A 14,365-nucleotide genomic window follows, 5' to 3' on the forward strand; every position below is an offset into this window, starting at 1 on the left:
TTACCTTAAGGAAGGCCTGTTGGCACGACTCTGTCCACTGGACCGGATCGGGAGCCCCCTTTTTAGTAAGGTCAGTCAGCGGGCTGGTGACATCAGAATAACTAGGCACAAACCTTCGGTAGTAGGCAGCCAGCACCAAAAACTGCCTTACCCCCTTTTTGGTCTTGGGTCATTCAATCAGTCCGTTGGTTTGCGGGTGATAAACACTGGTGCGAATCGACTTAATGCCTAATAATTCATATAGTTCCAGTGTGTACGTGACATGAATCTTGATCAGTGAGGATTTCCTTTGAAATCCCCATTCGGAAGATAATTTTGAAGAGTGCCTCCGCAACACTGTGTAATGAGATGTTGCATAGAGGCACTGCTTCCGGATATCGCGTTGCATAGTCCACCAGAGCTAACACAAAGCGATGCCCGTGTGCAGTCTTCTCTAATGGCCTGACGAGATCCATTCCAATTCTGTCGAAGATGATCTCGATCAATGGCAGTGGGCACAATGCCACTTTTAGGGTGGCTGGTGGGTTCACCAACTGACATTACCAGCACGCCGCACACCACTTGCGAACGTCCCCGTGAATGCCCGGCCAAACAAAATGGGCCATTAGCCATTGGCTAACCAGTAGCCATTTCCGGCAGGCGTCATGGAGCTGCTGCGCAAAAGCAAACGGGCGGCCGTCCTTCCCGAAGCTCAACGAGCGGAATAGCTACCGACTCTGCTCCGAGGTCTGACCGACCCATTGCTGGATGGCCTTTTTGAGGTGATTGTGGTTTTAGGGAGGCCACCTCCATATCTCTGCAGTTTTCTCAAAAAGGTCGAGGAAGGCCTCCGGATCGTCGCTTGGCCCCATTTTCGTGAGGGCCACCGGTGGGACGGGCTCCGAGGAGGTCGCAGCGCCAGCCCCCTCCCTGACGATCAAGCTCTGCAGCGACTAAACATGGTGTTGTGCCTGCTGGGTGCTGGTGAGGGTGTTGAAGACTTCGGCCAGCGGTGAAGACTCCATAGCAGCATTCTCCTCCAAAGCCGGGTTCTCGGCTACACTGTAAAAAGCTCTTAATTCAGGGCAATGGAGGAGTCAGGAGACAGCGAAGCAGGTTCAAAGTCTTTAATTTCTCCAACATACAATCACAATCGACGGTCACCGTCGGAATCGAAAATAAGGGATAAACAAAGGGAAGCACTATCGGTCACCCTCTCTCTCTCTTTGGACACTCGGCGTGCCTTTTATGTCTCCCTCCGCATCACTATAACAAGAGACAGGTGTTAGGGTTAATTATGAACCAGGTGACAACCCTTACCGCTCTCTCTGTCCCACAGACTGACACATGACCACATCCCCACGCCACAGTAAACTTTGCCCAAAGACGAAACTTGTGGTGATACTCAGAATTATTTGGCGTTAAAGCATTGCAGTCTTAACTATAACTAGTAGCTATAAAGCTGCACCCAAGCTATTGACAGAACAATGGCAAAGACTTTACTGTCTTAATTATTCAGATTTTCCCTACCATTATAAGATTTAGGCGCCTGAATGGTGTTATGCAACGGCACTTTTAATATCCTTGTGTCGATATAAAGTAGTCTGTCTCTGGAAAATAACAGTAATTACTTTAACATCTAACTAGAAATGTGTAAATATATGCCCGGAAAGTGACTGTTTGTACCAGAAGAAGTGACTAGTAAATGTATTTTGCTTGTGTAGAGTCGAGAAGTTTGGAAAACCTCACCAGTCCTATCTGCATTGTGTCCATTGTCCCTGATGAAGAAGGTGGTAATGCAGTCTTACCCAAAATCTATGATGAACACCTTTCTTTTCATTCAGCAAGTGCTCTTGCACATTGATGGGGACAAACTGAAACCTAAAATCTTGGCCTTGAACAAGAAACTGTAGCTATTTTGGTGATAGTACTGATGCTTCTTGAACCATGTCGCCAATGCCAGACATCTGTAAGGACTTAGGGTACGACAATGATTTCATGCATTAAAACATGATATGTTCTCTCAAGTTATATTATAGATGCATTACTGCGACAGTGTTTCTGAAACAGAGTTGTGTCCCTTTTTTCTTACAGGCATTCTTATCCACTTTCAGCATTGTGTCAGTCTGAATGACGGCATGTGTGTGTTTATGGTAATGGTATATTATTGATGGCTGCATGTTTAGTATATTCCTTTCTATTGGTACAGTGTTGCTGTATATCACACGTTTCATCTGTGGGCACTCCTTGCATCACCATTAAATGTTATGCTGAGTTCATAATTCAGATTAGTGCAGAGTTAAATATACTTTATAGACCTTAACAATGTATGCTATTTTGACATTATATATTTAAGATGTATTGAAGTGTATAAATAACACTAACCTCTCATTGTATTATTGTTATGTGACGTGAACACAAATGATTCATTTTGAAATGGACACCTTGTCAAATAAACAATCAAGAATTTAATAGACATTTTTACATCAAGTTCTACATTCAATTAATCACAAAAATGTATGGAAAATGGACAACTTATATGTTGTTCATTGAGTTTAAAGTACATGCCATTTTGACATGAACAATTTAAGTTGAATAGACATGAACACTAACACAAAAGGTGTTATTTCTACTCAAATATTTTAAGTTACACAACAGTGAAGTGAATGAAGTATTAATTTTGAGTAACAAAATCACTACATAATTTTTTTTGTGTGTGTTCAGTTGACTGTTAAATGATGTGCTAAGTACATAATGCATGTTGTTAATTGAACTTGAGCACATTAGGCTATATGCGCATTACAAATCTTAGTAACTCAAAAATTAAAAAATATGTGAAACTAACCTAAGTGTTTTTGTGTCAAGTGAACATTTCTGACCATTTGTGTAGACTCTACACTAAAATTTTGTGTCATGGAGGAGTTGAGATTTACAGTGTAGATTTGACCGAATAATGTGAATTGTAAGAATAAATAGAAACTATTTTACATAATTCTGAAGTTTTGCTGTCTCACATTTTAATTGTGTTGCTAAGCTGACTTCATCTCTGAATAAATATTGCTTTCTTTCTAAGCGCTGCTTTGAAGGCTACGTCTTTTTAAATTTGTACGTTTGCTGGGATTTCTTTCTATTGCTACGGTATTTTAGTTTGAGAATGTGGACCATAACTCTTACATTATACATCTTTTTAACATTAAAAGGATGCTTTTATATATGGGTCTTGAGTAAGAGGTAGGTCGGATTTTCAGTACAGTTATGTTGTAGATGATTGCTTTTATTGACAAGCATGTGATTTGACATTTTTAAAACAGTGTTTTATCTGGAAGGTATCAATTACATTCATATTTTTGTATACAAACATGATAAACATCCATACATTTTTTTGCAAATTCCAAGATAGCACACGTACATCACCTAGATGACTACTTGATGTGTTTTTGTCGAAGTTTTTTTAATTGATTGCTCATCTGATATACATGAATGAAGTATATCTCAGATGTATGTTTTTCTCAGATGTCTATCAGACATTAAGCAGATACCTTTCGGATGTTTGCAATTTATTGTTTGTAAATCTGATCTTTTAAATATGTTTAGCAGATGTTAATTAGAACCCAGAGCGCACGTACATCTAGATATCTGTTTTGGATCTTTTCATCTGGAAAGCATCACATTCAAGTTTTCATCTGATAAACATCTTAAAATGACAGATTTACAAACATTCTAAATCATAAACGTCTCAAAAAGCATTTACTGAATGTCTTTTTGACATCAGAGAGAAAACGTCTTAGACATATTGCAGATGACTAAACAACCTAAAAAATGTCTTCCAGATGTAAACAGGGAAAAGATGATTTTTTTCCTGCAGTGTGAATACGGACTTAGAAAACAACTATACTGAAACAACTGTAAATGTCCATTAAGCATTCTAACTGACACCCTACAATTTAAGAAAAAGATCATCAAAAAAGCAGAGACAATCACTCAGTTTACTGTGTAAAGAACTTTAGCTCATGAAGCAGTACAAATTATAACATTACAAATGTTCAGAAAGTACTTCAGCATAATTGAGATGTGTTCTCCATGTCAGAGAACAGCGCTGTGCAGTCAAGAAAACAAAACAATCACATGTCTAACAACATCATAAAGCCAGGCAATCATATTATTGAAACTTTTTTTTTTAGTTATGCAACCACTTTTTAGTAGAACAAGTTCACATTACAGCACTATAATTGTCCTGTTCTCATGAACAACAAAATTTCCTCATCTGTTCATCTCAATAGCAGTTGCTTTGCAGATGCATAAAGAACATGGACACCAGCATCTTTGTTAGTACTTAGAATTTGTGTTGCATAGACAAAAAAAAAACATTTTGTCAGAATACACGGTTACTTTTGAACGGCCATCAATGGAAAAAATATTTTTGGCTATCAAAATGTTTTGATTTTGGTATCTACCAGCAGGGGCAAAGGGCTGACAGTAAGTGTGCTTTCACACTAGCACTTTTGGTGCAGCTCCTGGTTCGTTTGGATAATGTGAACAGTTTTCTGAACTCAGGTGCGCACCCCAGTCTGCTTGAAAAGGTGGTCTAGGGTACGGTTCACTGCTGATATGAACGCAATCATATCTAATTGTGGAAGTGCTTCAGTTGTTATGGTTACAAAACTGTCGCTTGTATGCACGTTGATGACACAATTGGACCGCGGTTCAGACCCAAACAAATATGATGAGAACAGACACCAGTGGAAGCAGAGGGATGGGAGGAAACAAACTCTGGTTTGGTCCTAGCATTTGACCCAAATGTGAAACCCTAAAAAAACTATTCCTGACCCCCTGCATTCAACAGAATTAATCTCTATTCCCAAACCTCTTGGGGAGCTTCATGTCCCCAACTGATGGCTGAGCCGTGAAAACACTATGGCTACGTTCATACCTCAGCTGAATCTGCTCTAATCTCATTTTTCTGTAAGGTTGTTCACATTACAATTTAAATGTAGCCCATATCAGATACTGGTCTGAACAGTCGACGCTTGTTATCTGACCCATATGAGTGTAACACTCCCTGAGAATGATATGTAAATTATTTATATATATATATATATATATATATTAAAATGAATTAAAGGTGGACTGTGTAATTTCTGCCCTACTAGTGGCACCAAACAGAATTGCAAAAATAAAGCATGTTTTCAAACAACCTTTGCCAACACCCCTCAGACTCATCACACCCTTTCATGCAAGCGATTCCTAAGAAAGACTTGATATTTGAACTCTCCAGCCAAACAAACACACCCCTCCCTTCTGTGCTCCTTCAGAAGCTCCGCCCCCCCCACATTCATGTACACGCGTCCCCAATGCTGTGTGATCACAACAGTGTTGTGTGGATCGGTCTGATGCACTTTATTCATTTTAACATTTACAGAGCCAGGGCTGTGTACAAACATCAGATTTTTGTATCAGTGCACACACAGAAAGGACAGCTAGCGGACCACGAAGAGATCATCGTGTAATTCGACAAAAAGTGTATTGAAGTAAAATTTCACACTCCACCTTTAATTTATTAAAATTGTTATTAGCAGTTAATTTTTTTATTTTAACCTGGATAGGGCAATTAATAAATAACTTCAGCAAGTGATTGAAGTCCATCTTGATGGATAAAGTATTTTTAAATAAAATTATTTGCATTCAAAGCTCAAGAATATAATATTATGACAGATACATCATAAAATCGAAGGACAGTAGGAAAAATGCCATCAGCTTTACTGTATGTAAGGTAAGAGTTATCGAATTATTTCAGATTTTCATTGACTTGCTTCCATTCGAGTTTTGATGGTTTGAGAAACATTGCATTTTAAAAAAAAATTATTTTTTTTTTGCATGAGTGACACGAGCACAGCATGGTTACATAAATCTACCTCTGCATCCGTTAATGTGCATATTTTACTATTTGTAATTCAAACGAACCGCTGAACTCAACTGCATATCATTATATTTTATTGTATACCTATAATGATTCTAGGGCGGTTTGATCTTTCGCATGTTTCTTCAGATGAGTCTGATAACGTCCTAAATAAGCGAATCTCTCCCCGCAGGTGGAGCAACCGTAAGGTTTCTCTCCTGTATGAACTCTGTGATGGGTTTTCAGGACATCTGGTCGAGCAAATGTTTTGTCGCATTGAGTGCATGTGTAAGGTCTTTCTCCTGTATGTCTTCTCTGGTGCTTTATTAAGTTTGCGTATTGATTGAAATTCCTCCCACATATGGTACAATGATAAGGTTTTTCTCCAGTGTGCACTCTCTGATGAACATGGAAATGACGTGGATCAGAAAAGCTCTTATTACAGTGAGTGCAGACGTAAGGTTTCTCTCCTGAGTGTGTTCTCTCATGGACAATCAGATGAGATCTCTGTCGGAAACGTTTATCACAGTGTGAGCATTGATGGGGTTTCTCCTCAGAATGTGTATTTTGATGTGCCTTTAAAGAATCCAGCTGTGTAAAGGTTTTGCCACAATTACTGCACTGATATGGCTTGTCCTTGGTGTGCAAATGGACATGTTGCTTCAGACGGGGTCCATGAGTGAATCTCCTCTCACAGTGAGGACACTTGAATGGTTTTTCTCCTGTGTGTGTTCTCTTATGAACAACAAGATTTCCTTTAGTTTTGAAACACTTGTCACACTCACTGCACCGGTAAGGCTTTTCGTTACGGTGTGTCTTCATGTGAGCTTTCAGAAGAGACTCGACAAAGAAAACCTTCCTGCATTGATCACAGTGGAACTCCTTTACTTTGTGCACTTTTGAATGATCTTTCCTCTCTTTTGAGGTAGAAAATAAGCTCCCACATGTCCTGCATTTGAAGAATTTCTGTTCTGTGGGTTTTCTCTCACGTCTCACTAATTGCCGCAGCGAGCTTAATGTCTTCTCACGAGTGATGCAGGGAAGACTCGCTGTACAACGCTCTTTTGATGTAGAAGCCGCTTCCCCATTTGAAGATGATCCAAGGTTTGCTTCTAAATGGAAGAAAACAATAACATCATTGGTTACGCTCAAAATGCTGAAAAATATCAGCTTCAAAATCGGTCCTGTTTGGATTGAGATCGGTTATAATAATAAAATAAGACATTCTAGACAAAGAAAACTACCTGCATTTTTCAGGTACAACCAAATATAAGAGAGTGTGTCAACAGTAGGCTGTTAAATTACAATTTTAAATTAAAATATTCATCAAATTTAAAAGTATTCTTAAACTCTGCGTACACGTCAACATATGTGGTATTATTTGAAAGCTTAGAATCTGAACTTAAAAAAAAAAAAATGCATTACTTGCATTAATATTTCATAAAATAGCAAAAAAAGGCCTGAAACATCCACAGCACAAATTATGTAATGAAACTCCAGTTTATTCTTTTTTAGCAAATGCTTTATCCAAAGCGACTTACAAATTGTTTTGCCTAATAACAGTTTGAAAGATTTGCAAAAGAATCACAAAGTGAAATATGATTTCTGTAAGACATCAAATACAAACGTCTAATTTTTGTGCCGATCACTGCTTCTATAACTATTAATCGTGCCAATAGATCATTTTGGAACTATTGATTATCAGCTAAAATCTATGTTGATATTTTTTCTGTTCCTCTTTGTATATACAGTATAAACAAAGCAGAGGTAGACCAGTATATCAGTTTTACCTATTAAATCGCTGCCGATAGTTGCTTTTTGGAACTATCTGTTAACAGCAAGATCTATTCCGATAGTTTTCATAAAATTCCCTCCATGTTCCTCTTTGTACAGAGCATCCGGAAAGTATTCACAGCGCTTTACTTTTTCCACATTTTGTTATGTTACACCCTTACTCCAAAATGGATTAAATTTAGATGTCGACTGATATTGTTTTTTCAGGCCGATGCAGATCTTTTGAAATCCGGGTCGGCCAATGGCCGATTAATGCTGTCGATTTATTTTGGCCGATATGTGCTTGTTTTTAACCTTTGAACCTTTTATTTGAAAGATAAAATGTAACACAAATAATTACTTAAGATAGACAATTTCTCAACAAATACCTTTATTGAACACTTGACCAATCTGCACTTGTAGACTTAAATTAAAAATGTATAATGTAAAAACATATTGTATAAATAATGTATAACAAATATATTAAATAAACAAAGCAGGTTTTACGAACTGCTCCGAGACACGAAGGTTGAGATCCAAATGCAGCTTTAATTAAGGGGCAATCCAGACACGTAATCCAATATTCAGAGCATCCAAGAGAAGCACAGGCATAACTAGGATGGGTATCGTTAAGGTTTTAATGGTATTACTACTCTTACCGATACTGCTTATCGATCCGGTACTTTAACGGTATTCTTAACGGTTCATATATATATATATATATATAAATATCCCATCTCTGCCCAGACATAACCTCTTACATAGAACGTGTGTTCATCCGTCGTTTGACTCCGACTCGGTTCCTCGAGTCTCGGGAGATGACGGGGGGGGGGGGTTTCCACGTTCTGTCGGTGGGCGGTATGGCTACTGATTCTCAGAGGGCTGGCGGAGAAATCAGCAACGTCAACCTGATTGAAGTGGGAAGGGAATTCCTCTTTCGTCACTTATGCAGGCAAACGGATGAAGATGCGGATTGCTCGGCGGTTTCCTTCGGATCCGTTAAAGTGTTCGGTGGAACACAATGTAATCTCAACTCGTCCAGCGAGATGGCCACAGTTTCAAGTTGCACGTTATTTCCTTTTGTAACGAGGCAACACCTGAGAGCAGCGAGGACTGCATCTACATACGGCATGCAAAGTCACTGGAAGCGAGGTAGAGAACGATTTCCGCAGTATTTCTACTCCTGATGACATCATAGTTGAGGTGCGTTCTGTTGAGTGCCTCATCCAATAGGAGATGAGAGTTTGATCCTTTGGAATTTCACACAGTTGTAAAGTGAGCAAGGCTTCTTGGGATTTGTAGTTTGTTTTGTACTCCTTTTGTTTGATTTTGGCACGGTTTTTATCACTAAGATTTATGACTTTTTTGTGGGCCTCAGTCAGGCTTTACGACTGCCTTTGGCCTGCCTGCCTTTGTCTTGTATCTGAATACATGAGGCCCAACATCATTCTGTTGGGATTTTTTTCAGCGGCAGGAACTGGGAGACTAGTCAGGATCGAGGAAAAGATGAATGCAGCAATGTACAGAGACATCCTTGATGAAAACCTGCTCCAGAGTGCTCTGGACCTCAGACTGGGGCGAAGGTTCATCTTCCAACAGGACAGTTACCCTAAGCACACAGCCAAGATAACAAAGGAGTGGCTACGGTACAACTCTGCGAATGTCCTTGGGTGGCCCAGCCAGAGCCCAGACTTGAACCCGATTGAACATCTCTGGAGTGATCTGAAAATGTCTGTTCCAACCTGATGGAGCTTGAGAGGTCCTGCAAAAAAGAATGGGAGAAACTGCCCAAAAACAGGTGTGCCAAGCTTGTAGCATCATACTCCAAAAGTATTGAGGCTGTAATTGGTGCCAAAGGTGCTTCAACAAAGTATTGAGCAAAGGCTGTGAATATTTATGTACATGTGATTTTTTTTTTTCGATTTCAAACAAACTTCTCTTTCTCTTTGTAATTATGGGGTGTTATTTGTAGAATTTTGAGGCAAATAATGAATTTAATACATTTTGGAACAAGGCTGTATCATAACAAAATGTGGAAAAAGTGAAGCGCTGTGAATACTTTCCGGATGCTCTGTATATACAGCTGAAGTCAGAAGTTTACATACACTTTAGCCAAATACATATAAACTCAGTTTTTCACAATTCCTGACATTAAATCTTAGAAAACTTTCCCTGTCTTAGGTCAGTTAAGGTCACTATTTTAAGAATGTGAAATAATGAGAGAGAATTATTTATTTCAGATTTTATTTCATCACATTCATAGTGGGGCAGAAGTTTACATACACTTTGTTAGTATTTAGTAGCATTGCCTTTAAATAGTTTAACTTGGGTCAAATGTTTTGGGTTTCCTTCCACAAGCGTCTCACAATAAGTTGCTGGAATTTTGTCCCATTCCTCAAGACAGAACTGGTGTAACCGAGTCAGGTTTGTAGGCCTCCTTGCTCAAACGCTTATTCAATTCTGCCCATAAACTTTCTATCAGACTGAGGTCAGGGTTTGTGATGCCCACTCAAATACCTTGACTTTGTTGTCCTTAAGCAATTTTGCCACAACTTATGCTTTGGGTCATTTTTCATTTGGAAGACCCATTTGCAATGAGCTTTAACTTCTTGGCTGATGTGTTGAGATGTTGCTTCAATATATCCAATGTATGTGGAGGTGTAGTGGTCTAAAGCACATAACTGGTAAACTGGTCGCTGGTTCGATCCCCACAGCCACCATCATTGTGTCCTTGAGTAAGGCACTTAACTCCAGGTTGCTCCGGGGGGATTGTCCTTGTAATAAGTGCACTGTAAGTCGCTTTGGATAGAAGCGTCTGCCAAATGCATAAATGTAAACGTATATCCACATACTTTTCGTTCCTCATGATGCCATCTATTTTGTGAAGTGCACCAGTCTCTCCTGCAGCAAAGCACCCCCACAACATGATGCTGCATCCCCATGCTTCACAGATGGGATAGTGTTCTTCGGCTTGCGAGCCTAACCCTTTTTCCTCCAAACATAACGATGGTCATTATGGCCAAACAGTTAAAATTTTGTTTCATCAGACCAGAGGACATTTCTCCTAAAAGTAATACCATTGTCCACATGTGCACTTGCAAACTGTAGTGTGGCTTTTATATGGTGGTTTTGGAGCAGTTGCTTCTTCCATAATGAGCAGCGTTTCAGGTTATGTCGATATAGGACTTGTTTTACTGTGGATCTAGATACATGTCTACCTGTTCCTCCAGCATCTTCACAAGGTCCTTTACTGTTGTTCTGGGATTGATTTGCACTTTTCACACCAAACCACGTTAATCTCTAGGAGACAGAATGTGTCTCCTCCCTGAGCGGTATGATGGCTGCATGGTCACATGGTGTTTATACTTGCATACTATTGTTTGTACAGATGAACATGGTACCTTCAGGCATTTATAAATTGCTCCCAAGGATGACTTGAGGAGGTCCACAATTGTTTTTTCTGAGGTCTTGGCTGATCTCTTTTGATTTTTCCATGTCAAGCAAAGATGCACGAGTTTGTAGGTAGGCCTTAAAATACATCCACAGGTACACCTCAAATTCATTACATCTATCAGAAGCTAACTGTCTAAAGGCTTGACATAATTTTCTGGAATTCTCTAGGCTGCTTAAAGGCACAGTTAACTTAGTGTATGTAAAATTCTGACCCATTGGAATTGTGATTAAAGTGAAACAATCTGTCTGTAAACAATTGTTGGAAAAATTAATTGTGGCATGCACAAAGTACATGTCCTAAACGACTTGCCAAAACTAAAGTTTGCTAATATGTAAACTGTGGAGTCGTTAAAAATTGTTTTTAATGACTTTGACCTTAGTGTATGTACTGTACAGTTGAAAGTTTACAAACAAAGCAGAGCTAGACAAATATATCAGTTTTACCAAGGTGATGATAATCGCTTTTTGGAACAACTGGTTATCTGCTAAATCTATTCCAATTTAATAACCTGTGTTCCTCTTTGTATAAACAAAGTAGAGGTAGACTGATATACAGATTAATTTTACAGATTAATCTGTGCCGACTGGAATCGTTTTTTGGCTAAATCTATACCGAAAGTGCCGATAATTGCTCCTTTTGCCCCTTCTAGTATACATATACAAAATGCTTAATCTAGGAAATATATAGAATATATATAGAGCATTGTAAAAGAGCCAAGTCTCTGTTATTTCAAAATAGTAGTCCCGTTTAGTTAACAGTCCTGCGTCATGCACCAAATCTGACTTTTTTTGCAATAGTACTAAACTGCATCTCAGGTTTTATTTATTTTGGACTCTTATAGCCTCTATGTCTTTGTCCATCATAGTAAAGAAAGATTAAGAATTTTTATTAACACACTATAAATCGATTTTAAAAACTATCTGCAGTTTGCACCACCTTAGTTATTGCTATCGGCAAAATCCAGTATCGATCAACCTCTAATTACTACCATACATACAGGTGTAGTTTATGAAAAACAATGAGGTACTGCCTGTTTTTTGGAGTACTGCATAGTTCAGTAAGTTATCATAGAATTGAAGACAATCGTCTACTGAAGCGTTTCTTTTCTCATTTTCCTTTTTTACTTAAGATTTGACAATGTGAAAAGGATAAAAAAAAACTTTTGATTTCATAATTCTATGTGCTTTAGTTTAAAATGGAATGCAATGTTCTTAGGTATGTTCTTAATAATAAAGAATATAACATGGTGCTGTTTGGTTTATATACATTTGATATGTCATTATCATTTTCTGCAAATAAATACTCTAAATAACAATATTTTTATTTGGAATTTGGGTGAAATGTTAATTTTACTCAAGCACAAACCTATAAATGGTAAATCTAGAGAAACTGATAATTTACAGTGGTCTCTTAATTTTTTCCAGAGCTGTAATTAAAGTTTTGGTAATATTTAAGTGAATATATAAAATGATGTTTTTTCAGCCCTGTTGACCACCCCTGTCCAGAACTAGTGGTCACATTGTCGTTTGTATGACACATGAAGAACTCCTGTCAACCTTCAGATATAAATGCTAATATTATATAACCATTTAAAACTTGGACAATTGTGTGTGCAGGAGAGCAAGATAAAAGTCATGCAAGTCTTTGTGTGCAGGAGAATGGAAAATTAACCTGATTAAATGGAACTAGAAGAGTTTCTGACAAAATATGTAGATGAAAACAGTGGTGGTAGCCCAAAATACTGAACGGTTTTGAATAAGATGAAACCCTTAAAAGACACAATACAAGGTTTTGATGTTTACTAGTTGTCTGCCATTACTCATGGTTATTTTGAGAATAGAATAATTAACTGACATTTGTTTCCCTGTTCGTACAACTGAGTTGGAGTGAAGCCCAAATCCTTCAAGACCCACATTGATACTAATGTTAAATTTTAATTAATAGAAATAGAAATTTGGTAATTTTAGGGTTAGGGGTTTTTCAATATACCACTGAAGAAACAAACATACCTGAAGGAACAAAATCACAAACATCACTGGGTTTCTCTGCTGTGGTTTTTCTTCTCATCTCCATCATCTTCACTGAACGCTTCTTCAATGGTATCCTGAGCATCTGCTGTTCTCCAGCAGCGTTACAGACAGAAGCCAGAGACTCTGTGGAGGTTTGATCACCCTGATTACTGTCACACACACTCTCCTGAGCGGCAGTATAACAGAGTAAAGTGAGGCTGAGCTCGGAGTCCTGTGTGTCTCTGGACCTCTGATCTGAAACCTGACAAACACAATCACACTGATTTATATATTGAACAGCTGTCTGACAAAATGTGTTGTCTGTACAAACCTCTCTTTCCCTCAGCTTTGCCTCCAGTAACGCCACCTCTTTCTTCAGCTGAGAGATTTCTGTCATCAAATCATCAATATCCAGCATGGACAGATCAGTTCCTACTGATTTACAGCACATCCGATCCACCTGCAAACTCATCTTCAACATCTGAACGCTAAACAATGAACTAACACACACTGGCTGAGTGTTCAAACTGTGAGTTTTTCTTTCTTTCTTTTATGAGTTTACCGGTGGACTAAAGAGCTACACAGCGCCTCCTGCTGTACTGGAGAGAAATACAATCAACATCTAGATTCATGAAAAGGATTTCAAACACATACTATGATTTGCAGCTCATCAAATCTACCTGCAAATTCATATTCAACATCTGAACTATAAACACAGAGCTATAAACACACCAGCTGAGTGTTCAAACTGTGAGCCCTTCTTCTTCTTGCTGTTTTACGGCGGTTCGCAAACCCTTTGGTGCATTACCGCCACCTATCGCCCTTTGGACATAAACTGTGAGTTTTCCGGCGGAATAAAGAGCTTCATAGCGCCTCCTGCTGGACTGGAGTGACAACACAATCAACACTAGATTCATGAGGAGGATTTCCAACACATTCTACTGATTTACAGCATATCAAATCTGTAGAATGTAAACCTGTAAACTCATCTTCAACATCTGAATACTAAACACTGAACTAGAAACACTGAACTAAATACACTGTACTAGAAACACTGAACTAGAAACACTGAACTATAAACACTGGCTCAAACTGTGAGTTTTTCTTTCTTTCATTAGTGAGTTTTCCGGCAGAATAAAGAGCTTCATAGCGCATCCTGCTGTACTGGATTGACAACACGATCAACTCTAGATTCAAGAGGAGGAACTCATGAACTGTGATAGTGGTAGGCAATATTTTAACTGTGTCAGGATA

General features: G+C 38.5%; 1 protein-coding gene across 2 annotated transcripts; it reads right to left on the reverse strand.

Annotated features, from left to right (window-relative positions):
- Window positions 1–3,363: 3,363 nt before the first annotated feature.
- LOC127624115 (zinc finger protein 501-like) lies at window positions 3,364–13,610 on the reverse strand. Of its 2 annotated transcripts, XM_052098783.1 has the most exons (3): window positions 13,443–13,610; window positions 13,112–13,373; window positions 3,364–6,987 (listed from the first exon to the last, which is right to left on the reverse strand). In XM_052098783.1, the coding sequence occupies exons 1-3, from the start codon at window positions 13,590–13,592 to the stop codon at window positions 5,981–5,983; spliced, it is 1,419 nt and encodes a 472-aa protein (XP_051954743.1). In that variant the 5' UTR covers window positions 13,593–13,610; the 3' UTR covers window positions 3,364–5,980. The 2 variants fall into 2 exon arrangements, with proteins under 2 accessions (XP_051954743.1, XP_051954742.1); XM_052098782.1 differs by having other exon boundaries at window positions 13,112–13,610.
- Between the last annotated feature and the right edge of the window lie 755 nt (window positions 13,611–14,365).

Source organism: Xyrauchen texanus, chromosome 30, assembly GCF_025860055.1.
Source record: "Xyrauchen texanus isolate HMW12.3.18 chromosome 30, RBS_HiC_50CHRs, whole genome shotgun sequence".
In the NCBI taxonomy this organism is placed as follows: Eukaryota; Metazoa; Chordata; class Actinopteri; order Cypriniformes; family Catostomidae; genus Xyrauchen; species Xyrauchen texanus.